This window comes from Astyanax mexicanus, chromosome 17 (genome assembly GCF_023375975.1).
Source record: "Astyanax mexicanus isolate ESR-SI-001 chromosome 17, AstMex3_surface, whole genome shotgun sequence".
Classification (NCBI taxonomy): Eukaryota; Metazoa; Chordata; class Actinopteri; order Characiformes; family Acestrorhamphidae; genus Astyanax; species Astyanax mexicanus.
Window position 1 is genome coordinate 16171739 of NC_064424.1, and position 27485 is coordinate 16199223.

General features: G+C 40.4%; 1 protein-coding gene across 1 annotated transcript in view; it reads right to left on the minus strand.

Moving 5' to 3' along the window:
- slc8a4a (solute carrier family 8 member 4a) overlaps positions 1 to 27485 on the minus strand; it is a 131220-nt gene that overhangs the window by 84074 nt on the left and 19661 nt on the right. The window contains exons 4-5 of the mRNA XM_022676270.2: positions 3228 to 4609; positions 1100 to 1614 (exon numbers count right to left, since the gene is read on the minus strand). Coding sequence (XP_022531991.2) covers positions 1100 to 1614; positions 3228 to 4547 — 1835 coding nt within the window. The 5' untranslated portion in view covers positions 4548 to 4609. The remainder of the gene's footprint in view (positions 1 to 1099; positions 1615 to 3227; positions 4610 to 27485) is intronic.

Below are 27485 nucleotides of genomic sequence, written 5' to 3' on the forward strand. Positions count from 1 at the left end.
TTTGTTTGAATGAGAATAATAGGCTTGCGTCTCTAACCATGCCTCCAGCATCCCTCTCTCCTCCCTCCCGGGGTATTCAGGGTTTTATAATAGATAATACAGTTACACAATTCAGGTTAGATGTGCTTGCTATTCAGCCAAACAGTACTGCAGTAAAATCACTACATTTGCTTCGAACAATACAACTGCTTAGGATATCACCATTAAGAGACTTTCTGTTTAAAGCAATGCATTGGCCTGTTTTCACAATGTATTCGTTCCTTGTAATTAGTATTTCCATGTGTTTTTTTGTAACAACAGTGTTTTAATGCATTACTACTAGCACTTCATAATATTAGAAAACTTCAGATTTTTTTTTCTGCAAAAAATAAATAAATAAACTACTGACGACATTTCTCCCAAATTCCAAATAAAAATATTGTCATTTAGATCATTTATTTGCAGAAAATGAGAAATGGTCAAATTGAAGTGCTTTCAGACCTCAATTAATGCAAAGAAAACAAGTTCATATTGTTGGAAAAACAATACTTAAGTGTTATCTAAGGAAAAGTTTAGAATCAATATGGTAGATATTGGTAGAATGACCCAGATTTGTAATCACAGCTTTCATAAGTCTCAGCATGCTCTCCACCAGTCTTTCACACTGCTTTTGGGTGACCTTATGCCACTCCTGGCGAAATGTAATACAATCTCACGTTGCATTATAATTATTGTGCATGCACATGTATCAATGGCTATGTTGAAACAATATACTGTCAACTTTTATAGTCTAATTATAGTCTTAATTACAATTAATCACAATCCACCATGACCTTCTAAAATGCATGCAGCTAAAATATGCTCTTTAGATCAATATATATAGATCAATGGATTAATTATTTCACTTTCAAGATTGCTTCACTCAGGTCATGCAGTGAGTAGCTACTAGAACAGCAACACAGCAGAGTTAACAAACACCACTAACCACATAAAAAGCTTTTTTTTTTTTATCGGACCCACAAAACTCTGATCAGTGTCTTAAACATATTAAGTCATCACAAAACTGTCTACAATTTGATGTTCTTTTAAATGAAAGAAAAAGAAAGCTTTAGGAACTTACATGGTTTCATCGTTGAGGAATTCCAGTTTGCCGGCCACCTCCTCGTAGTCCTCTCCAGCCTTGGCCGTGCCCTCTGTGGTATGGTAGGGTACCGCCACCTTGCCCCTTGCTCCGGACGTCCTGTGCACCTTCACCTGCATGATGCCCACGCTCTCGCTCACGCGAGTGGACGCACTCTCAAAGGTGAAAATACCTGCATGGTCGTCATCATAGATGGTCACCGTGGCAGTGTGGGAGGAGCCCAGAGCAGCTTTGGGCTGCACAGGGACAGAGCCCAAAAGGCTGTTGCTCGGGGCAACAGCATTGGGGTCAAGGACAGAGACCTCAGCCCGGTGCACCACTCGCGGGTTGCTTAGATGAACGTAGAAGTGCTCGTCTTCTTCAAAGATATCATCGTCAATCACGCCAACCGTCAGCTCCTTTATGGTCTCGCCCGGTTTGAACACCAGCGTGCCCTCAGCAAACTCGTAATCTGAGCCGGCGTTAGCGGTGCCGTCCTCAGTGCGGTAGTCCACCTGGTGAAAGACACAGTGTACTGTGGGTGGAGGTCAACGGCAATCAATAAACCTCAATTTATACCTGAAATACAGGTATAAGTCAAGACAACCAGTGTTGCTCAAATGGGCTACAAGGTGGGAGCATTAAATGCCTGCAAATATGGATCTAATAACTGACTCTTACTGGCTTTTAAACATCATTTACTTTGCAAAGATGGCCACAAATGCAAGATAATATTATTGAAATGTTTAAAAACAATGTTTCTTATACATAGAAGCACTTATATATCAAGCACTATTATATGGAGTTACATGCCCAATTCACACTTAAATCTTTACTGTGCAAAACAGAAGCCTTATGTTAATCATGTCCAAAAGTTGAGCCGACTTCTCTGGATTTAGAGGCATCTGTGATGGACCATCATGCAGTGTAGAGTGATACAACAAATCACCTTTTTTGGAGGAAAAGGACAATCAAGACTGTTATCAGCCTGTCTATGGAGTGTTGTGTCAGTACAATTCTGTGATGGCAGCATTAATGCAGGAAAGTACATTGAGATCTTAGAGTACACTGAGATCCTGCTGCACTCTTGACTCTGCCCCCAGTAGTGAATGTGTGGAGAATTTTGAAAAATGGAAAATGTGACAACCAACACCCCTAAATCAGAAAAAATAACACCTGTAAAACTTCAGCATTTGTTATCTTTAGAGTCAAATTGTCTTTTATGTCTTGTAAAATGCAATATTAAAAAGTAGTAAATGATTTAATGAACTTTCTTTGCAATGGATGTGTATTAATAAATTAAAATAAGTTTATCAAACAAAACATACTGGTAACATACTGGTTATTCACTAATTTAAAGATTTAATCAAATAACCATTCATATTACCTCTAACTCTAACTATATATATCATCTGAGGTCTGGGCTCTGACTTGGCCACTGCAGGCCGTCTACATGTTGTAGACTTGCTCTGGCTGGTGTTTTGGGTCATTGTCCTGTTGCATCATCCAACTTTTACAGAGTTTCAGTTGCTGTATGGACACTCTCACATTATCCTGCAGATGTTTGCCAGGCCCTAATGTAGCTAAGCAGGCCCAAATCACGATGTTTCCATCACCATACTTTACAGTTAAGATAACGTTTTCATGTTAATGAGGATGCTTTTATGCCAGGTGTAGTGCAGCAATAGTTCAACAGTTCGCATTACATTACATATTCTTTTTCATTTTTTTTCCACAATCCCTAATTTATGCTTTTGAGTAAATGTTCTAAAAGGCCCAAAACACAATGTGACTATAAACATAGTTAATCTCTGAACAAACTTTTCACCAAGTATCAACTCCTTTCACCTTGTTTGCATGACTTGTCATGCTATATAATTTGTTAAGTGCTTGAGAGATAATTCACTTAAGAGAATTGCAAATGATGCTAAGTAAGTAGGCTGCATAATATAATTCATCTCCATAATTTGCCATTAAAAGTGAGCAAAGCACTAATAGCATTGAGAGCCCATTCTTAGCACCCAGATATTGCTCTGAGCATTTAAAGACTAATATTACCTTAATGCTCTTAAAGTGACAAAGCACAGTAGACTTTTAAAAATACTATTGCAACACTGTTAACTCTTACCTTCACTGTGCAGCCGCTGTCTCCACCATGTCTGGTCACGGCAAGTTTAAGGGAGCCACAGTTTTCGAAGCACTGGTAATGTGAGGGCTCAAACTCCAGGTAGATAGTGTGAGGGTCTTCTTCTTGTGCGTTGGCTTCATGGCAGCTCACCACCTTCCTGGCCTGGTCTGCTGCATGTTTCTTCAGGATGTTTCCAGCTCCGATCATCATGCGTGTAGCCTGGATGCGGTAGAAGGCCCGGCTCTTCTGCTGCTGAACCAAAACCTGATAGTTGGCCATCTCAATCAGCTGCTCCATGTCCTTCTCCGGGTGCCTCTGCTTCAACTCCTTGAGGGTACGTGCCATCTCTCTCCGAGCTTCCTCTTCTTCACCTCCTCCTCCACCGCCCCCTCCTTCCTCCACGCCTGCAAGCATGCCATCCAGAACCTCCTTGTGGTGAGAGTTGGCCCCCTGCCCATCCATCTCCATGTCCATCTTGGTGAACATGCCGTCGCCCTCAGTCTCGATGATGATGCCGCGGTTCTTGTCGGCCCGGTAGCGCTTGTGAACGTACTTGTAGAACAACAGGCGGCGGTCTGCGATCCAGGCCTGGACGACGCAGATAGGAAAGAAGAGGAAGGTCAGCACGGCCTCCCAGACCTCCACTATGCCAGGGGAAAAGACAGACAAGATCAGGTAGAGCCAGATATAGGCGAAGATACTCCATGCTGCAGTCACGAAAAAGACTCTCAAGTGTTTGATCTTTCGCACCTCGCCGTCCGGCACCACATAGACGCAGATGGCAATGATGATGAACATGTTAAAGGCAGCGCTGCCCACAATCGTGCTGGGACCAAGATTCCCAGCTTCAAAATTGTGCCCACAGACCTCAATCACAGACAGCAAGATTTCTGGCGCAGATGAACCCAAGGCCATAAGGGTCAGGTTGGAAACCGTTTCGTTCCAGATGCGCACGGTGGCCGTGGTGGTTTCCCCATTGGGCTTCTTGATTGTGATCTCCTTCTCCTGTGAGGTAATGACCTCAATGGAAGACATGAAGCGGTCAGCGATGATGGACATTCCCAGGAACATGTAGATCAGAGCGACAAAGTAGACGATGGCACGGGCCACCTTGTCACCTACTGAGGGATTCTGAGGATTCCACACAGGGAGCACCACTCCTTCAGAGCAGCTGTACTTCCCGGAACAGTTTCCTGGAGTACTCTGGTGCGGATCAGAGCTGGCCAGCGAGGGCTGGGAAAGACCCAGGAGGAAGAGGAGGATTGTGGACAGGCAGGGAGCCCAGACATGAGGGGGACATTTGAGGCGAAGATGAAGCATGGTGGTTTGTTAACAGTAGAGAGCTCTTAGAAATAAAGCAATCAGGCCCACAATATTGACCTCTGAAATGAAGAAGAACAGAAGAAGGCAAACTTTAAATTTAACTAGCGGTGTCCATCAATTAAATATGTTAATCTGATTAATCACAACAAAATTAATTAATTAATAAAAATTGTTAATTAATAAATGCCTCAAAGGAACTGCAGTTGTATGTGTGAGAGAAAACAAATAACTAGAAAAGGAGCGAGTGGTAGGAAATTAAGGGCCCTATCTCATACCCTGTGTCTTTTTTCAAGCCTTTGCTGAGACAGGCAGCAGTGCTGCGCCATTACAATAGCAATCTGGCAAAGTCATAGTGCACCTGGCGCTTAAAGGGAACATGCATTTTGAGCCACACCAAGGGTCAGTTCCTGTTGTTTTGATAGCAAAAATACATTGACATGCACTAAATCATGCTCATCTATTGACTGCTAAAATAGGGCCCTAAGACTTAGTTATAAGATTTAATCCATATTTCAGTATAAATACAATTTAATCCACCTTCTTCATCACATGCGTTAACACTGACAATGCAAAATTCAAGCTCAGTACAGCTTCCTGTTAAAGAAAAATATAGAGAGACTAATATAAACACTGTATAAGGGCCTACTCTTTAGTTTCTTTCTTTCTAACTACAAAACGTACTTATCAGCTTATTAACACCAAGGTTTTAAGAGTATAAAGCTGTGCTGGTGTCATTATAGACTGCATTGAGCACATGAAACATCTGCTACTTCCCTCTGAATCTTCCCCTTGCCATAGGCACAAATTAAATTTGTACCTTCTTGAACGGGGTGAACTTATACATACAGTACATTCAAATTAAGCACTTCATCCCTGCCTCAGTAATCAGACTGCCTAAAGCTACAGTTCCTCAGGTTCATCTTAGGAGATGTTTTAGAAATTGCCGTTCCAGGAAGAGTCAGTGCAACATTACAGAATGGCTCATAGACACATAAACCACAGAGTCGTGTGTATGTTTGAGTGTGTAGGTCGGTGAGTTGTACGGAGGACGTGATTAACAATGACAGACTGTACACACATAGAGAAGCTTCGCATGGCATTTTTAACAAGCTACACACGCACACTGTCACTGTTAGGCAGACTATTATAAAAATGTGACTAAATTATCCTCAGTTAACATAATGGAATGTTCTTGATTACTCAGAAAGTGTAATCTTATCTAATTACCTTTTGGATTATTTCCAGCTTTCTAGCTAAATCAATTTGTGAGATTCATGAAGCTGCCCTTTCCCTCCCGTCACTGCAGATCATAAATGAACTGGGTAATGAAACACATGAAAATGGATGCAGACTTATGACTAACTGTGAACTGTAAACAGGTATACGGACATGTCAAAAGTCATGGGACAGGATCTAGTATCTAGTATAGTGTCCCATCACTTTTGCCTTATACCATTAAAAAAAAGCTGCACTGACCTATGGAATAAGCATGTTTGGTCTCCAGCACTTAATGTGAATGTGATTTTAAATTCCAGACTTGCTTCTCTGTATGCATTCTAACCAGATACTGCCAGTCACAATCATTACCACCCACTGCACTGTCCACCGTGAATGGTGATGACTTTTATGACTTATTTCTAGGGGTGTGACAAGATCTCGTGGCACGAGATCTCACGAGATTAAAACGTGAATCGAACCCGTGCTGTCAGGGTCGCGGTCCTGCTGCTCCAGTTGTTGAATTGGGACACGGCCGTGAAAAATCGCCTTTATAGGGAGATAGGGAGCCCAAGAACAGGCAAAAAACAAGAACGGGCGGAAACTCTGTCTGTCTGTCTAACTATCGTTATACATAGTTAAATTACAAGAGATTTAGGAGAAAAAACACAAACCATAGGCTTAATATGACTGATTATGGTTTGCACTATATAAGACCTAGAAAAGTTTTATTTTTATTTTTATTTCATTTTTGACATTTTCTTTAAAATTTTATTTTTAAATCTCGTCTCATCTCGTTCTCGTGAACCCAGTATCGTGTCTCTCTAATACGAGGAATATTCAATACCTGTATCTTTAGGAATGGAATGTCCCATCCATTGCCCCCCACCATCAGGCCATGAGCATGCTGGCCAGTGTTCATCCTTGCTTACGAGAAAACACCTCACAACTTACAACATACATTCACTAAGGTAACCCTTCATTTTCAATTTACATCAAATGCTATCCCATGACTTTTGTTATGTCAGTGTAAAGTAGGGTGATAATTATTTTAATATTCACGCTGAAGAAATGCAGCATGTAATTGTGCAGAAGATGAAAAAGTAACACATTTTAAAGTTGTGTAAAATGGCACATTTCTAAAATCAGCGCTGGGTGATACATTATTCATTTCTATAATCTGATTACATAAAACTGATTGCAGCCCAAAGCTGCAACTCTGTGTGCAGTATTACATAACTTGTCACGATGTAAAAGATATCAATATTACATAAAAACCTCATCAATGTTAGATTATGCCCCATCTTGAGCCACTGCCTTCTTCACATTCCCTCAGGACTTAACAAGAGCAGCACTCTTACTTTTCACCCAGTTTAGTCCTTTCCAATCCCCCAGCCTTTCTCTAGAAAGTATGACACCGCCTCCAGTCTGGAAGGCTGAAGGCAGGATCCTCAGGCATGTGAGATGTTTCTGAGCATGCTAAGCAGCACTCGACTTACTGCACAATACACACTCGAGTAGCCGGCCCACTGGTCAGTGTATCAGCCCATAATGGAAAGACCAAAAATGACTGTCCATCACCATGACGTAATTTGCATTTATGGCACAATTTGGATTCAGTCCGAGCAGCAGGGCTTTAAACGGGTTTGAGACTGACAACAATGGAAATGAATTATGATTAACAGCTGGTACAGCATAAAAATATGTGTGTAAAGCCAGTTTAATACAGAAAATCTGCATTTGTTTTTCTGAGGCAAAATAACAGGACTTTAAATAGGCTTGTAAAATGAAATATTTGCAACAATGAAAGTCACAAACTCATTCATTGTTTTCATCAAAATCAAGAATATTAAAAGAAGAGTTTATTTTGCTTTTGTTGAGGTGACTGATTCTAATCTAGATTTTAGAGCACAACTGTGAGAATCTGATTTTATTCTCAGCCATGATCATTTGAGAGGTTAAGATGTTGGATGATCTCCACCCCTCCTCATCCCCAACTCCTCGTCTTCCAGAAAATACTAGATACAGCGCCAGAGAACTACAGAATTATTCTAGAGGACACACTTGATGACAATTGGTGCAATCAGATTCATGTTTATCTGCTCTAAAGAGTCCTATTATTTTGGAAATCCTTAGCTAAAGAGAATAGACAAGCTGTGTCTATGCATTTGCACATCTGTCAAAAGGGTTGCAGTTTAGGCTTCACTCACATTACAGACCCCATTATTCAGTTCTGATTGCTGATTTGTTCAGATTGTTTTTTCTATAGCTTGACAATGCACAAGCGATCTGTATCTGTGTGTAATGTGAAAAACGTAATGTGTCTCTAAAACACAATACATTTATGTACGTTGTCTCCATCATCAACCAGTGTTAGTAGATGAAAACAAAAAACTATGTGCATATGTACAGACAAAATGGATGCACAACATGTGATCTGACCCTTCACAATCATGTCACATGTCAATATATTATATATGCATCTGCTCTAGGACCAGTGACTTAAATCTAATTTGAAAAGATTGGATTTCACATGTGCACAAAGTCCTAAAAAATATCAGTTTTGGTTCACATTAACCCTTGGAATTTGGTCACATTTACATTCATCAGTTGGATAAAAAACACACAGGTGCATTCAAAACGTGAACTGGAAATTGAAATATAACTGAAGAGGTTATTTTATAAAACCAAGCCAAAAGTGGTACTCTACAGGGAAATCAGATTGGTGGAGACAATATGGATCACAAAACGGTAATCAATACCAGATCTTTTGGGAATGCCCTGTTATTAAAAAGTACTGGCGAGACATACACAATGAATAAAAGGAGATATTGAAAATCCCCCTTGACTTTGGATTTGATGTTTTATACTAGTGAACTTCAAATTCATTTCCTTTTCAATAAACACTCTAGGGCACTGGAGACTGATGTTATATTATATTATTAGGTCAATTTAATGTTTGCTTTGTTGTCCTCATTAAATTAGGAAAAGTCATTAAATATGAAGCCCTTTTATTAGAGTATGTCAATAATTGTTTCAAAGACGGTCAACATTAAATGGGGTCAAATTGACACCAAAAATAATAGGAGGGTTATGGGAAAAAAAATACATATGAGTCACTTCAGCCTGATCATGTCACATAACCTTAAAGTCGGTGAATGCATTCATTAGACAATTCCACAATTCTTTTGGGGTTATGTAGTGGGTTTATGTATTACACCAGTTAAAATCCTGAACAAATGCATTCTCTGGCACACTGCCCACATAATGTTGAACTCTGAACTATTCACTCTAATATTCTTCCAATATACTTTCTTCTCCAGTATCGCTTGTTCCATTCTTCTTTCGTTCTTCCAGCCTGTCTGACATACAGCAACTGTGACCTGAAAAAGTAGCCATCACTGGTAAGCTGAACTGCACACTCAGTTTAGTCTTGAGCTTCCTTAAAGATTCCCAGCACAGTTACATGTTTACATAAGAGGCAGGGTCATGCTGGGGTTACCACTGCATTTGCCTCTTTGACTCATATGTACAAAACACACCCACACGCTTACACACACGCATCAGTATCTCAGGGGCCCTTGAGCTCCATGATTGTCCACTGTGGATACTCTACAGTGCAGAGAAGCTGGGATGCTGCTCAGTGATCCACACCACCACCACCCCCACTGCCCATACAGCCCAGCCTTCTCCAGTCAGCCAGGATTCAGATATACTCACATATGTACAGTAGTGGTAGACTGTAAGATATCTATGCCAAGATTTAACAAAACTAAAACTAAAAAAAGCTAGTCAATACTTTTTAGAAGCCTATATCTATGGCTTTCTAATATGTAGCCAAATGACCTTGGCAATTATCTGCTGCCTATAACTAATATAATAATGTGTGTTTTTATACCTTTGTATGCCAAGACAATGAACAATGAGCGTAGTCATACCTGTCAAGTCTCCCATTTTGGCCGGGAAACTACCATATTTTACATAGTTAAAACCATTAAACACAATAATTATGACCAAATTGTCAACAGCTTCTGCTCCTAAAAGCAGAGTAGCTACATAGCTAAACAAACTGTTTATAAGCAAAAGGAAAACAGCTTCTGCTCCTAAAAGCAGAGTAGCTACATAGCTAAACAAACTGTTTATAAGCAAAAGGAAAACAGCTTTTGCTCCTAAAAGCAGATAGCTAGCAGATAGGTAGTTAGCTAACTAGCTAGGTAAACAAACTGGTTATGAACAAACTGGCGACAGCTTTTGTTTATGGTAGCAGGATAGATACTTTGACACTTTGATAGATATTTTGTTTCTAAAAGCAGAATCATTTCTGAGTGGAGAAGAGATAAAATATTGTTTTTATTGTTAAAAGTGTGCTGAAACGACCATCCCTGCTAAGCCTAATATATTAATTCTAAAATCTGGGGTGTTGAGTCGCTTTATGCGGGAGTTCTTCTGGCCACGCCACGCATCTTTACGTACTCATGGCACACGTACAGCCTATAAAAGAGGATCTGGCTCAGTTTTACTGAATGTGAGTGGCTGCTGGAACAATGGAGACTTCAGGAGGGGAAGCTCAGAGCTCAGTAGCTCATTTACTCATAGTAAAAACAAAAAACGCTCTTTCTCTCTCTCTCTGACTGAACATAACCTAGAATCGGATTAGTCCGCTCTGAAAGGAGACCGCATCACACCCGCCCAGTTTAATTGCCTAATTGATTCTTCTGCATACTCGGTGCAATTACCCATTCTCACCAGAGAATGCCCTAAATCCTAAACTTCTTAGGTTCTTATTATTTTAATTCTGTGTTTCAAACTCTCATTCTAGGGCACTTTTAAAGTACCTACTCTAGTAGTGTACACAATTTACATATCAGTTTCAAACGTTCCAGAATGACAAGTCTCAAGATTAGAGATTGAATATTAAATCAAGGATCCTTCTCATCGTCCTGCTCAGCTCTCAGTACGCTGAACATTGTTCACAGGCCTGTGTTGTAAATGTGCGCGTGTCTGTGTGTGTGATGGCCGTCTATGTGACAACCTCATCAGCCTCCTTCTGAATGCTCCGATGACTCCTTGTCTCAGCGCCGTGACTTTGATGGAATTACTGTTTGTTTCTCGTCTCTTTCCTTCCGTCCCCGGGCATGGTGCCCTCAGCCAGCATGAGCTCTGCTCTCCTACTACTGCCACACATGATGCTAATTCTATTTATAGCAAAGCCAGGGCTGCTCCCAGCATCCCTGGCGACAGAGCCATGCCAACGTGCCCATCAACGGCCGGGGCACATCTCGCCCACCATCCGGGTGAGCCTTTATTAATCTCCACCGACAGAGCCAGCATTCCCAGTTAAGTCCCACACGTCACACCAGTCAGCATTGAGTCAGGATAATCTGACAGCCCATAGCAGTGGCTATTTTCACAGCATGCGGGACCTTCCTCATATCCTCATCTCGCTGAGTAAGGGGCATTTATCATCAACTAATAGCCTTTAATCGACTTCAATCAAAGGATCATTTCAAGGCAGATCCAAGGGGACCCTTTTCCTCAGTCAAATACATTAACATGCCAAAAATCATGGAATAGCAGTACGTTAGTTGATCATGAAGTGCTATCTCAGGGGAAGGCTTAGGAACACCCAATCTGTATAAGTTACAGAGATTTTATCTTGTGAGTGAGGCTGAACACTGCTCAATGTGCTCATGGCAAGCTGACGTGAAATACTGACTTTGTTTTAAAACAGTGGTTATATTTTATTTAAATAGGATATTTAACCTTTTTAATGTAAGAATATATTCTTAATAATTACATTGTATTTTATTATTTATTATTTATTATTTATTACAATAGTATCATTATATTAGTGACATTATATGGTCTATGACTATAGTATTTATCACAACTATTTCTTGGACAGTATATCATCCAGTAGTTATCATGACAAGCTTATTACTTTTTTAATTAACTAAACGATATGTCAGTGTAAAATAATAATTACCACAACCAAGCAATGACAGGGGGATGATTAATAAAAAAGTCAAATATGTAACTTTAAATTGAAAACAAAAAAAACTAACTAAAACATAGATTTTTTCCTGATATATTGTAACTGTCCTACTGGTAGCTTTCCAATATTTCCAAAGCTATTAAACAAAAACCTTTTTTTTTACCTAAATATAGGAAAATACAGCGTCTAACACCTTTATATTGAAAAATTCTGCAGCCAAATATAGAGAACAGTAACCGCTGTAGCAAGAAAGACACTTACAAATGATTTTTTTAATGGTTACAAGAGAATAAAGGTCATTACTTCGAATGACTTCAGCACATTTGCGCCTCCGGGACATCCCCAATTTCTCACACTGCTCTGGTTTGATCTTGTTCCCCTCTTGTTCCAGTCTCTTCCACAGTTCAGTAACTGTAGCAGGTTTCTAAGCCATATCTTTGCCGCTAATGATTTTCCTGAGATTCTTGATCAGATTCAGATCATTATTTCAATGTTCTCAGCTTCAGGGAACTGCTTTGTTCATTTTGCAGTGTGACAAAGGGAACAGTCTTGCACAAAAATTGCTGGCTGACTGGGGGATGTTCGCAGGGAAGGAGCTGCATGTTGCCAAAGGAGGTTCTGACAATTAGAATTTATACAGAAGTATAGCTTTAATAAAAGAGGCCCAAACTGACCTTCTCTCACACTTTTGTTTCACTCAGGGTTTAATATACTTGTCATCAAAATATATACCACCCTGAAGAAATCAACCAAGAGGAATAAAACTTGGTGGGTAGTTGTTCCAGACAGTCATGGAGTCACTTATAGTGCTTTTCCACAGACCTGGAACCGGCACGGTTCTGGTTCGTGAACCTAATTTTGAACCGTTTGCCGTGTTTCCACCAACAAAAGCAGGTTCTGGAACCAAGAAAGTTTCTTTCACAGCGGGAACCAAAGAATACTAGGTTCATCTGTGGGCGTGTCTGAGAATGCACAGTGGTCTGCTGCATTTAAATACTGAAACACAGTATTTACTCTGGATTTGGTGTTCTAAACTTAAAGGGAGAACTAGGAAGGAGAAATTCTACGGTGAACTAAAATTTATCTTGGGCAGGATATGTTTGCACTAAAGAGCAAGTGCGAAAAAAGCTAAAAAAGATTATTTACTGATGTTGAACTTGTTTAAGAACCAGACTTCTATTGGTGGAAAAGCGCTATCAGAGTGACAGCAGGTCATCTTCATTGACAAGTCTAGATGGGCTGGTGTCATGTTTTGGGATGCAATTTTGTATGATGCCAGATTACCTTCAATCTTCATTAAAGGAATTCTGACACAGCTCACTGTTTATACATTAATAAGGTGAGGTTCAAATATGTTTTGGGTTGTTGTCCTGCCTCTGGCATTGGGTGCCTGCAAGGATTATCAAAGGATTTTGGGTCGCAATGTAGGGCCCAGTGTCAGAAAGCTGGTTTCACATCCTAGGTCATGGGTCTTCCAGCAGGACAATGACCCCAAACATTCTTCAGAAAGCACTCAGAGATAAATGTAAACAAAACACTGGAGAGTTCTGAATCCAAATAGTGAAAAGATCTTAAAATTGCTTTTGGGGGAAGGCACTGAGTTTATATCCCATCTGATACAACCAAATTAAACTTTCTCTCATCACTAAAGAGAACTTTGGAGCAGTTCTCCTCCGTCTCGTCTCACCACAGCATGTTCCCCAGTAGGAGCTAGTGTAGTATTTAGCTTCATTTCAATGATGAAAGGCTTAGTTACAGTGGATGGGGCTTTCAGATAGAATTCTCTCAGAGGGTGAGATATTGAATGCTTCCACCCAACAAGCAATTCTATCTGCAACGGCTGAACTGATTCCCAACCAAGAGTTTTTGAGGTACTTAAAATGAATATTGAATCTCTAGTGGCTAAAAGCATAATCTCTTCTGCCTTCATCTGAACTGAAGCTGCTGTCACAAGGATTCGGTCACTTTGGAGAAGAGATTTACCCAGGGTTTTTCAGATAATTAAGGAAATTTAGGACATTAGCACCAGGTTCCAGCTTAGCACCAATAACCAATAAAAGTAGGGATGGTTAATATTTCATAAATATCTATACAAATACAAAGCTATTTTATACAGTATATAAACCTGCACATCAAGATATAAACACCAGTTCATGTATTGTTTTGGTTTTCTGAAATCTTAAGAGTATTTAAAAGAGTTTATTCTGTTCTTGTTGATATAACTGTATCTGCTGTCCAGGAAAGGTTTTTTACTAGATGTTAGAGCATTGCTGCGAGGATTTGACTGTGACCAGCGAAAAGAGCATTAGTGAGGTCAGGATGATCTAATATTGGATGATCATCACCCCACCTCATTCCCAACCCATCATTCTAGAGAACAAAGTTCCACTGCTTCACAGCCCATTATACAGCTCTGGAAAAAAATAAGAAACCACTTCATTTTTGAAGTATATGTTTGAGTAAACTGAACATTGTTGTTTTATTCTATAAAGTACGGACATTTCTTCCAAATTCTAAATAAAAATACTGTCATTTAGAGCATTTATTTGCAGAAAATGAGAAATGGACATAATAACAAAAAGATGTGAAAGTTTAGAAATCAATATTTGGTGGAATAACCCTGTTTTTAATCACAGTTTTATGCATCTTGGGATGTTCTCCTCCACTAGTCTTACACACTGCTTTTGAATAATTTATGCCACTCTTGATGCAACAATTTAAGCAGTTCAGCTTGAATTGATGGCTGTGATCATCCATCTTCCTCTTGATTATATTCCAGAGGTTTTCAATTTGATAAAATCAAAGAAAAACATCATCGTTAGATTCTTATTTTTTTTTACCAGAGCTGTATTTATTTATACTATTTATATATTTCTATTTTTAATTTTCCTCCAATTTCATGTGGCTGCCTTCCCCTAGATTTAGCAGCCCCTGGCTTTTGTGTGCTGTACTGCAGCCAAAGCACATCTAGGGAGCAATTCACAAAAAAATTATTAGGTTGGATTATATGTTAATTTGTCAGCGAGTTCACATATTACATTATATGCAGGGGTTTTGGGAAATGCTTGTTAAATAGCAAACATTATTAAAAACTAGTTAACAAAGTCCTTCTGAAAAGCCATAAAAAGCTTTTGAGAAACTCACCCCAGAATATTTACTGATATGAAAATGTACAAATATTCACAGGATTCATTTAAACTGGGGTTATTTAAACTGGGGTTAAGCCTACAGTTAATTTACTGTGGAAATAAAATATTATATATATATTATACCATACTATAAAAAATCTGGTCTAAAACAGTGTGTTTTCTGGCTAATGCTAAGGTTCTTAATCCTTTCAGGGCTCTAGGAATAGCTTACAGGAGATGTAAAGGGTTATGAGTTAAATAGGGCAGATGCAATTAGTTTTCATTAAAATCATAACATTTTAAAGTGATTATTTTTTAATCACTTTAAACCAGATGCTACAGCAACCAAAATGCCGATGTGCATGTACTTGGGGAGCACTGGCCTACAGACAGAGAGCTTACAGCCGTAACCTCTGGAGGCTGCACACAGCAGCGGCTCTTAATATTACCAAAACCATATGAGACTTTCCATCAAGCAGCCTATTGCTTTAATTGGCGAAGCTGCAGCAGACTGGCCACAACAGTGGGGCCAGCTGCAGAGCCAGTGACAAAGAGTGCGCTCAGGCCCGAGGCCATGTGAGCCAGCCCAGGGATGAGCCACAGGGAGCCCAGCAAGAGATAATGCCTCTGGCCTGGAGGATAAACACATACGACTTAACTTAACATAAAACACCACGCTGAAGCCGCTGTTCAGATTTGCATGGGAAGGAACTGCTGGATTGTTGGTTGAAGACAGAGCCTAATTAGCGATGGATCTAGGTCTATTAGATTTGCGAGTCTTACTCAGTCTTGAGGAATTATGGATTAGCGGCATTATACAGGATCATATTGAAAGATCTGTGACCATGACGGAGATTTAGGAGATGTAATCACGATGAAGGCTGATGGTAATGATGTGATTAGATTTATATGCCGAAGGATAAACTGTTCTGCCTTGAAGATGTGAATCTGTAGCTCAGCCTCTCTAGCTCTCTCTCTCTCTCTCCCTCTCACACACACACACACTCACACACACACACACAATAGGGGTGGGTGATATTGTCCTAAAATAATATCACAATATTTTATGGTATTTTCACAAGAACGATATTCTTGGCAATATGACAAAATACTGAATAAAAAAAAATTAAAAATACACTACTGCAACTTCAAATACACTACTTTCATCAAATTTGTAACAGAAGTCAATGATCCAGAATGTCATGGGTACTAATAATGCACTCCAAATATCTCCATATATCCAGTAATGAGGTTAAATAAATGATACTGGAAAGATATAATCTATAGTCTCTAGCAGATATATAAGGGGAAATGAGAACAGTGTGATTTTGACTTTTGCTAAAAACAGTGAAAAAAAGTAGTACCCTGATGTGATAAGTAGGGGTGGGTAATATGGCATGATATTTCAGGGCACAATATTGTTCATGGTATTCAAAAACGATTCGATATGGGGCACCCATAACACACAGACACACACACAGACAGACAAATACTTATATATAAGTATTCTGCCCTGAATCCACTGGACACCAGTGTGCACACCATTACCATATTAATAGACCATGTTACATCAGCCCAAAATTACTGCAAAAAGAAGCTAACTCTATCTACTTTATTCAGACAATTCTCACAGAATACACCCAGTCATAAAATAATAATCGCCTAGCCTTTGTTGCTAGCACCTTAATATAGCTTTAGCCCCTCCCTCACTCTACAACAATAACAGCCCTCCACAAGATAGGTGTAAGCTTTCACTACTATCTTGTTTATTTCAGATGTTTCAGTTTGATCCGAAACCAAATTAGAAGGTGTGGTGTTTGGACCAAAGGACAAAATTTTGTCTGACCAAAAAAAACAGTCTCTGTCTGGATCAACTGAACAATAGCCCAGTTCTTTTGCAGCGTCCAAACACTTTTTTGGACTTTTTTGGAAATCTGAATCGATTAAGGTATAGGTTTATAGTGTGCACGTGGCCTAGGTGACATAAATCAGATTTGAAAAGATGAGATTTGACATGTGGACACAGCCCTGACAAAAAATTTATCTGTGTCACATAAAGGCTAAAAAAACGATCTGCGTCATTACAGCCTAGTGATGTAAACATAGCCATAGAAACATATTACTGCAGGCTGTTGGCCTCTAGTGTACCACAAATTAACTGTTGCCTGCAGACGTCTGCACTCAGCACAAATCATCTCATTACCTGACCATGCAACAGTGCAAATGTTGTCTCTGCACTGCGGCCAAGCACAAGCGGCCAGATATGTAGTCTGTGCATGTGTGTGAGTGTGTGTGTGTGTGTGTGTGTGTTTTGTATCCTCAAATTGTTGGTACTTAGCTCTCTGGTCAGGATCTCCTGTACCCGCTCTGTTGAGACTTACCTCAATTAGTGATTCTGGCCGCAAGCCACAAAAGATTAGTCGCAGGGGCTACACACACACACACACACACACACACACACACATTCTTATACTCTCACAAACTCAGCAAAGTATGCACACACACGTCTGCTCGCGGGAGTAGCGACAGCTTCCTGCCCTGCTTCTGACACTTTCATTACTGCAGCGAAACAATATAAAACTCTGTGTATTGTCTTCATTTTGTTTCAGCTGCCAACGATGACTTCCAGTGTAAGAGCTGCTGAGTAACGGACCCCAGACGAGTGTCTGACAGCAAATAAAACAGTCTTTTGCTAGTTACATGTTGTGACATGAATGCAAATTGATGTTTTTGGACAAAAAAACTAATGTATGCAAATCCTAAAACCAAGCCTAGCCCTATAATGTGATTTTAAAAAGCACTTAAAATAAATGTATGCAAATTCGTCGGGTTTTGGAGGCTTTTTAGACTTTTTTCGCGCAACAACCTTGCAATAATCTAGCACTATAATATTAGACTACACCTTGTGCAATTTCAACAAATATACCATTATCATGCATCAAGCATCCGAACGAGAACTGTAGCCCTGTAGGGATTCTCTCATATTCTCTCTCCCTCTTTCTCTCTCTCTCTCTCTCTCTCTCTCTCTCTCTCTCTTTCTCTCTCTCTCTTTCACACAAATACACAGCCTATATACTCCCAAGGGAACACAGTTCCTTTAAACCCTTTATACTCAGACACAAAATACAGAGTAAAAGGGTCCTCTCAGCCTCTCTAAGATCCCTCATCACACACGTTTAGCTCCCTCTTTATATTCACACACATACAGGCTATGTAAAGATGCTGCAGGCACCGAGATTCAGTAATTGGTACTAAATAGAGCACATACAGACCTCAACTCCTCCGAACATAATTCCCCTCACCTCTTGCTTTCAGACTCACTCAGCATGACTCTAAAATATCCACCTCCAATCTCTCCACTGCAGCTTTTTACAAATTCACAGAGTGATCTTAACACACTGTTCAATCCTTAATCTCCCTCACCGCTTTTAAAGCCTCTGAATTATGAATATGTGTTGTGTATCTCTCCTGTGTGGAGTGAGAGAGCGAAAAGGAGAGAAAGAGAGAACGAGGGCAAGAGAGAGAGGCATGTGTTATTTTTTTTTAACTAAAAAGGCAAAATCATTTCTTAGTAGGGTTGCATTTAAGTTCACTTACAGTTACATTTATAATACATGTGGGATGGCTAGTTTACATACTTTGCTATTTGATTTTGCTATTTAAAGGTTTATGTTTGAGTAAAATTAAAATAGTTGTTTTATTCTATAAACTACAGACAACATTTCTCCCAAATTCCAAACAAAAATATTGTCATTTAGAGCATTTATCTGCAGAAAATGAGAAAAGACGCAGAGCTTTTAGACCTTAAATAATGCAACAAAAACAAGTTCATATTCATAAAGTTTTAAGAGTTCAGATACCAATATTTGGTGGAATAACCCTGGTTTTTATTCACAGTTTTCATGCATCTTGGCCTGTTCTCCTCCACCAGCCTTTGGATAACGTTATGTCATTCCTGCCCAAAACACACTCATGATTAATTCAAATAATTTCGAGCAGCACAAGGCATGCTTTTCCTGTGGTTACGATAGCAAAGACATGACCTAAATCAACCTGTGAGATAAGGTTGACAGCTCGCCTATAGTTCGCTAAAATAGGGCCCCTTGTCTCAAAAGCTCTGTTGCAGCAAGAACCTAAATAATATCAGGAAGGTGGTGCTAATGTTATGACCAACTGGTGTGTGTATATTTTGTTTATAGCGTATTATTCTTTATATATATTTTTTAAATCTGTAATATATATTATTATAACTTTTACCAGATTTAACCAAAATTCTCAAGAAGTCAATTATCCAACATGTTAGGTACAATAATGCCCTCTGTGTACCCTAGACTGAGGTAAATTAAATTATATTGAGCAGATGTAATATGCCTCTGGTACAAATGTAATTAAAATTGAGAAAGGTTTTTTTTTTAAGTTGTAACACTTACTGTGTATATTGTGCAGCCCCAATTTGTATTAATTAGAAATATGTTTTATACTTTTTTGTTGAAAAGGCTTAGATCATACATAAAAGCAATAAAAGGGGAAAACATCAAAGTGTGAATTTGTTTTTCATGCACTGTATTTAAATAATATATACTAAGTGAAACATAATACATAAGTGACAGGACATATAGGTAAGGAGAGAGAATAAGAGAAAGGAGGACTAAAGAAAAAGCAGTAGGAGATGTCATTGGCTGCATACAGGGTTGGAAGGATTAGAGACTAAAGAATGTCAGAGAGTAAAGAGGGAGAGTAAAAGTGTGTGAAAGAGTGATAGCGAGACAGTCTAATCCGAAGCTGTCTCTCTGGACAGTAATTTGCAATTGAATTGTAGCCATGCAGTGAACTGAGTGAACATGGTAAAAAATAGAGTGAAAAACGTTAGCTCCACTCTTACCCAAACTACCACACATGCGTGTGACATCATTTTTTTTTGCATGTGTACCAACGCGCCTAACGGATGCAGGAAACGCGTGGCAGCCATCATGCATACTCAACCACATAATTAACAACAAGTATATCACTCCCTTATATACTAGACTGTGGACCATTACACTTGCTACTAGCTGTTGAGAAGTCTGATGGCCTGAGGGAAGAAGCTGTTTCTGAACTGGCTGGTGTTAGTCTGTTTTTAGTCTGGATGTAACGAGACTTCTTACAAGCTATCTGTACTCAATTTCTCAATCTCAATTTCTGTATTGCCTCAAAAATCATGTAGAGACCTATTTGTATTCAGCACTTGTCCTGACATTTGTCTAAAATGTCAGAATTCTACTTTAGATTTACCAGTACTGACTCAGGACTTGCTTGTACTCACTTGAGATTTTATTTGAGACCTGTCTGTACTTATCTAGGACTTGGCTTTATATTTACTTGTGTTGACTTAAGATTTGCCTTCAGATTTGCCTTTCTAGCTCAGACCTAGTCTTGAGACCCCTCTGTACTGCCTTGGGCCTTGCAGAGACATAAAATAATGCATTTTTATTGATTTTTAGTGATGCTGTGAAATGTTATTTAAACAGCAGTAATGGAACTGAATGTCTGTAAGGTCAGAGACTTGGAGCACTGGTGAATTTAAAGAGGAGCAAAAACCAAACCAGCTGTCTTTGTTGAAAATCCATTCACAGAAACCTTTCTCATTCATTGCCTTTGCAATGTATTTCACGTTTTTTTATCCTGGGTTCATTCACCCTCACCCCAACCAATCCCCCCTTCCCCCTCTGTACTCCTCTCCAGCCTTAAGTCTCTCCATTTTCTCATACTGCAGATATGAACATGCAATAAAGCAAAGGTCATCCACTTTCACTAAGACACTCATCACAGCACTGTGACAGCTTTCGACTTATGATGGCTTGAAGCATCTCAGAGCGGAGATGTCTGTACATGTCCCCGTTTGAGGGTTGCACGAGGACGTTTTCAAGCATAGGCGATGCAGTCGATATCTGTACCGCCTCCGTTCTTCCTTCCTCTTATTTCACGCCAGTCTATCTTAATTGAGCTCTGCCTCGTCCACCCGGTCCCCACAGACATAAAAACTGGCTGTGTTTAACAGGGCTGCACCAAATGCAGGGTTAAAGAAAAATTAAATGGCATTTCCTTTTATTCTGGGAAAGACAGCAAGGCAAGTTGAACACGAACCATTGCTCTGTCCCTATTCAATGCCAGTCTATCCTAATTGAGCTCTGCCTCTTTATCCCAGTCCCCACAGGCATAAAAAACAGGCTAACAGTATGTTTAACAGTGCTGCACTGAATGCAGGGTTAAAAAGAAGCATGAAAGCATGTCCTTTTACTCTGGATATGTCACCAAGACTAGCTAAACAATCAGTCCGTCTTCACAACTTCCAACTTCAGAGAAAAAGCACTGCTAACAATGCTAGTATCATTCATTTAGTTTGCCTTTTTTAACAATGTATTTCAAGAATTAGGACTAAAAATAGAACATTTAAACTACCAAATCAACAATTTAGTGTCATTGTGTTGTCAAATTAAAAATTCTAATGTAACATTTAACCAGAACAATGGATCTGATAAAGCATCATGTTCAGATTGTATAGTTTTTAATATATATATATATATATATATATATATATATATATATATATATATATATATATATTTTTTTTTTTTTTTTTTTTTTTTTTTTTTAATTCCTACATTAAAGCTGCTGTTCTTAAAAAGTTTACTCTTAAACTGAGAGCCAAAGTATTTTCTGCATGAGCAGGGGACAAAATATTTAATATATGGCATCAGTTTACTTATGTAACCATTACTGCAAATGCAAATGCAAAAATGTAAAAATAGAGTGCTGGTTAGTTTCTATTAGTCTTTCCCATAGCTTTTGCTGGTTACTTAAGCATCTAATGTTCTGCTATTGATTTTAATACAAGAGCTACTGTAAACACAAAGATATCAAAATAGCAAATTGTTTGATGTTTGTCTGCTACGTAAAGCATAATTTACCAAAAGCACATCATAAAAGTACTTTTCTGCATGATCTGTGTAATTACATGTTTTCACCAGAGAGGTCTTTAAATCCACAAATCCCCAAAACTTACAGACCACTGCTTTAATATCAGGTTTATTCTAAAAACACAGTTGTTGAGCTGCACTGGTTGAATTAGGCAGAAAAAATACCGGTACAAAAAAGAAACATCTACACTGTAATGCCAAAACTGTAAACTATTATCATAATCCCATTACTTTTGCCATAACTTATGAAAGCTATAAAATGCTGCACTGATCTGTGGGTCTGAGTGTGGGGGCTCCTGAATGTGGATGTAATTTCTACCAGAATCTCATGTCTGTTTGCACAGACAATTATTTTACCATCATTTTAGTTGATTTAGCTTTAACACACCAGATACAACATACAAATAAAATTACCATTTACTACTGATTGTTTAAAAAACAGTGAAGTGAACTAGTACCAGCATCACATCAGAGTTACGTTTACCTATAATCAGCACACAAATCACATGTAGATTTGATTTGAACTTCTGGAAAGAGAGGCGAGCTGCTTTCTCGCCTGTTCTCTGAAGCACTTAACAGAGCTCAGTTCATAACACCTGCGCCTGAGCAGACATAACAATGATAATCCATTAGATCCTGCACAGGCCTGCAGAGAGGTTACAGTACTGAGTGCTGCAAGGGAAACACACACACACACAAACACACAAACACTAAAAACGCACACTGCCCAGCATGAGAGAGCAGAACCTGGCCAATTAGTAAATGATCTGAGACAAGCAGCAGGTCAGCCAACCATTTAGCAGCAGAATGGATGTATGTTCTTCATCATTACTGGTGGTATCTTCCCGCTTGGACCACAAATATAGCATCATTTTCCTTCTTATACCCCCTCTTTGTCACATGCACTTTTTCATCCGCCCGTAGCGACTCGGCAATGGCCCCTCTGCCCCTCAGCCCCTCATCAGTATCCCACTGTAATTGTGGTGGAATGAAGCCAGGCTTTGGAAACAGCGTTTTAATGTGGCCAGTGTCATATTTCATCATTAGGACGGTGTTCATTTGCTGAGCTGGGAGCAGCTAATGGGGAAAAAGCGACCTGTCCCACGTGAGCCAGGACCCAAACTGAGCTGGCAGCATGAAAATAAAACAAAGGCTCTAAGAGAAAACAACAGAATAAGTGAACAGGTTATTTGATAAAGCAACAATATCTCTTAGGAGTGCCATCCTGAGTGCGGAGGCCAGCAAACTGAATCATGCAACATCAATAGAACTGGCTGCTCCTAAAAATGGTGCGATGTTATATAATGTGTAGGAGTGTAACGAAACGCTCATGCAGCTCACAATTTCACCTGAAACTGAAAACTGAGGTTATGATTTAATATTTTTGTAAAAAACTGTAATTGCAATCAAGCAAAACTCATTCATTCCTTTGAAAGATAATGTTGCTACGATTCATTTACATAATACAAGCTGAAATAAAGGTGCTGTATATGATTCTGTTGGTCTCAACAACAAAACATACATGCCCCTCCTTTCAGTGCCTCTTCAGAAGCTCCACCCAAGGTTCATTCATGTTGTGGGTAAGCGAAATGTTGCTACAACTGCTGCTGCTAAGCAAACCAGCTGTGATTATTCATTATTTATCACAAACATTTTTAAACGAGACACACAAATACAGAACTATTACTGTGAAACAACTAAATCAACATAAATCACTGTTTTCAGGGCTTTTCAGGTGGCTAACAACAAATTATTTCTCCTTTTTTTTGGCTTTTCATATGATATGCTGAGAACTGAGAACTAAGATACAGGGGCGCGATTCTCATTGCTATTGTATACCCTGCGAACAGTCTATTTTTAGTCATTTAAATAGCAAGGAAACTTATAAATATATAATAATAATGGTGTCAATAATGGTGGTCTGGCAGTGTGGTGTGTTTAGGTAAATTTCTGGTGTATTGGTATACTGGCAATGGAAAACACAGGTGCGCCAATGACTAAAGCGAACCCAGACTAAAGTCAACTGTCAGAGGTTTATTGCTATATTGGAAATGCAGGTGTGTCACGAGCACTTAACACCCGCACACCACCACTCATTACACACACAAGGACACACAGCAGTGCACAAACTTCAACATTAACAATAAAAATAATACCTGCTCATGCTCCTTTACAGAGTGAATGAGCGGGTCAGTGTCCTCTGCTGAGAAACGCAGAAGCGCTGCGCTTTTAAGATACCAATCTGCCAAAGTCAAAGTGCACATGGCTCTTAAGGTAATGGCAAGAGACACGCTGACTGGTTTATTTCACATTATGCCCAAAACACACCCATGATTAGTTAAGAGAATTAGTTCATGGCTTTTGTGTGTTTCGGGCCATGGCATACTTTTTTGCATCCTCACGAAACCAAACACACACTGACGCGCCCTAAATCAAGTGTGGTTTGCGGTTAATGGTTCATCTACAGATTGCCAAAATAGGGCTCTGGGTGTCATATGGATGCGACATTCCATTTCTAAAGGCATTTAACAGTTTTTTGATCCACAGTGTCACAAGTGTACTGGGAATATGTCCTAAAAGCCCCCCCCCCCCCCCCCCCCTGAGACAATATATTGTGAAGCCCTTTTGCCAGTGCTCACTCTTAACTTCCTTTAATCAAAATTAATCTCATGTTTAAAGTACATGTGTAAAAGACAATCAAGACAATAGAAACTGTATTTTAAAACGGGTCTGTACAGTTTAACCCTGTGCCAAATTTAGATCTGAGACTTGGACATTTCCATTCATATGAGCAAAGGTGTAGGAGCGGGTTTGACATTGGGCGGGGACACATTTGCTAAAATGAATCAAAGCCCACCCTATAGTGACTTAGAACAACATTTGTGGAATTACAGTTAATCACAAAAAAACAAAAAAGGAAATCTGTACTTGTGTTTTTTATTAGTTAAATCCAACAAAGGTCACAACCTAAAAAAATACTTTTCTAAGCTACGCTGACTTGTAAGAAATAAGGAAAAAGAAACGTCACCTGCAGCCTCTCTCTAGAGGGGGTGCTTTTCCTGGCGGGGGTGCACCCCCATAGTAGTGCCTAAATCTGCACCCCCGCCAGGAAAAGCACCCCCTCTCGGCAGCGCGTACGCACTTGATAAAAGCAGAGATAATTGCTTAAGCCAACTTTAATTAGAAATGCGCTCTCAAGAGGGGGTGCTTTTCATGGCGGGGTGTAGATTTTGGCACGCTTTCAAAATAAAAGTTTATTTTAAAACAATTTCTGCTTTAAAAATTATTTTTGGTGTGTACCCCCCGGTTCCTACACCAATGCATATGAAGGGCAGATAATCAATTATTTTTGGTGTGTACCCCCCGGTTCCTACACCAATGCATATGAAGGGCAGATAATCCACTCTTAAGGGGTCACTTCTGTTACCGTGTCTTATTTACAGAACATCGTCTGCTATGGCTGTGTCTCACTACACACCTGTGTACACTGATAAATCTGAGCAAATCTGAAGAACAGCTCCAACTACAACACACCAAGCTCCAGTGTCATCTTTACTGTCTCATATCCTCAGCTGATCCAGAACTGTAGCTCTTTATCTAAAGTCAAAGTCAAAGTGGTTTTTATTGTCATTTCAGCTATATACAGAGTACACAGTGAAACGAAACAACGTTCCTCCAGGGACCATGGTGCACATAAACACAGTGTAGACAGAACAATAGTGCAACAGTACAAAAGTGCAGACAGACAATACAACACAATACAGACAAAGAATAATAAATAACAAGACAGTGTGCAACTTATGCAGTGTGCAAAAAGTGTGCAAAAAAGACCAGTGAGGTAGTAATTACCTCTATTACACAGTGTGCAATAGAGTCCAGTGAGGTAGTAGGGTTTTTAGTGCTTTCCATTTTCTGGGGTAAGTAGGGTAAGAGTGACAGTGTGTGCATGTACAGAAAAACCATCAGTTCAGTCTCTGCAGTTAAGGAGTCTGATGGCTTGGGGGTAGAAGCTGTTGCAGAATCTGGTCGTGCTGGACCGGATGCTGCGGTACCTTCTTCCCGAAGGCAGGAGGGAGAACAGTTCGTGTGAGGGATGAGTGGGGTCATTCACAATGCTGGTTGCTTTGCGGATGCTGCGGGTGGTGTAAATGTCCGTGATGGAGGGGAGAGAGACGCCGATGATTCTCTCAGCTGTCCTCACAATACGCTGGAGTCTTGCGGTCAGAGACGGTGCAGGTCCCAAACCAGGCAGTGATGCAGCTGCTCAGGATGCTCTCAATGGTCCCTCTATAGAAGAGTGTGAGGATGGGTGAAGGGAGACGGGCCTTTCTCAGCTTCCGGAGGAAGTAGAGATGCTGCTGGGCTTTCTTGGCTGTAGAGCTGGTGTTCAGGGTCCAGGTGAGGTTATCTGCTAAGTGGACACCAAGGAACTTGGTGCTCTTAACAATCTCCACAGAGGACCCGTCGATGTTGAGTGGAGAGTGGGTGTGTTGTGCTCTCCTGAAGTCAACAACCATTTCCTTTGTCTTGTCCACATTCAGGTGAAGGTTGTTGACTGTACACCAGTCTGTCAGCCGCTGCACCTCCTCTCTGTATGCTGACTCGTCGCCTTTGGTGATGAGACCCAGCACGGTTGTATCATCGGCGAACTTGATAAAGCTGTTAGAACTGTGTTTTGCAGCACAGTCATGAGTCAGCAGGGTGAACAGCAGAGGACTCAGGACACTGCCCTGGGGGACCCCAGTGTTCAGTGTGATGGTGCTGGAGGTGCTGCCCCCGAACCGGACTGACTGGGGTCTCCCCGTCAGAAAGTCCAGGATCCAGTTGCAGAGGGGGGTGTTGAGGCCGAGCGAGCTTAGCTTCCTGATGAGGTTCTGTGGGATGATGGTGTTGAATGCTGAACTGAAGCATTCTGACGTAAGTGTCCTTCTTCTCCAGGTGGGTGAGGGAGAGATGAAGGGTGGTGGTGATGGCATCGTCCGTGGAGCAATTGGGACGATACGCAAACTGCAGGGGGTCCAGTGAAGAGGGCAGTCGTGTCTTGATGTTCCTCATGACTAGCCTCTCGAAGCACTTCATGATGATGGGTGTAAGTGCAACGGGACGGTAGTCATTGAGGCAGGACACTGTGGACTTCTTCGGCACGGGAACGATGGTGGTGGACTTGAGGCACGTTGGGACAGTGGCGCTGCACAGGGAGATGTTGAAGATGTCCGTGAGAACATCTGTCAGCTGGTCTGCGCACTCCCTGAGCACTCTGCCGGGGATGTTGTCTGGTCCTGCAGCTTTTCGTGGGTTGACTCTGCGCAGAGTGTTCCTCACATCCACTGCAGTCAGGCACAACACCTGCTCGTCCGGCTTGGGCATGGTCTTTCTCGCCATCGTGTTGTTTTGTGCCTCAAACCGTGCATAAAAGTTGTTCAGGGCATCAGGGAGGGAGGCATCACTTTCACAGGACGGTGGCATTGTCTTGTAGTTGGTGATTGCCTGGATGCCCTGCCACATACGCCGCGCGTCACCCGTGTCCTTGAAGTGGCTGTGGATTCTCTGGGCGTGTGCGCGCTTTGCCTCTCTGATGGCTCTTGACAGGTCGGCTCTCGCTTTCCTCAGGGCCACCTTGTCACCCACTCTGAAGGCGGAG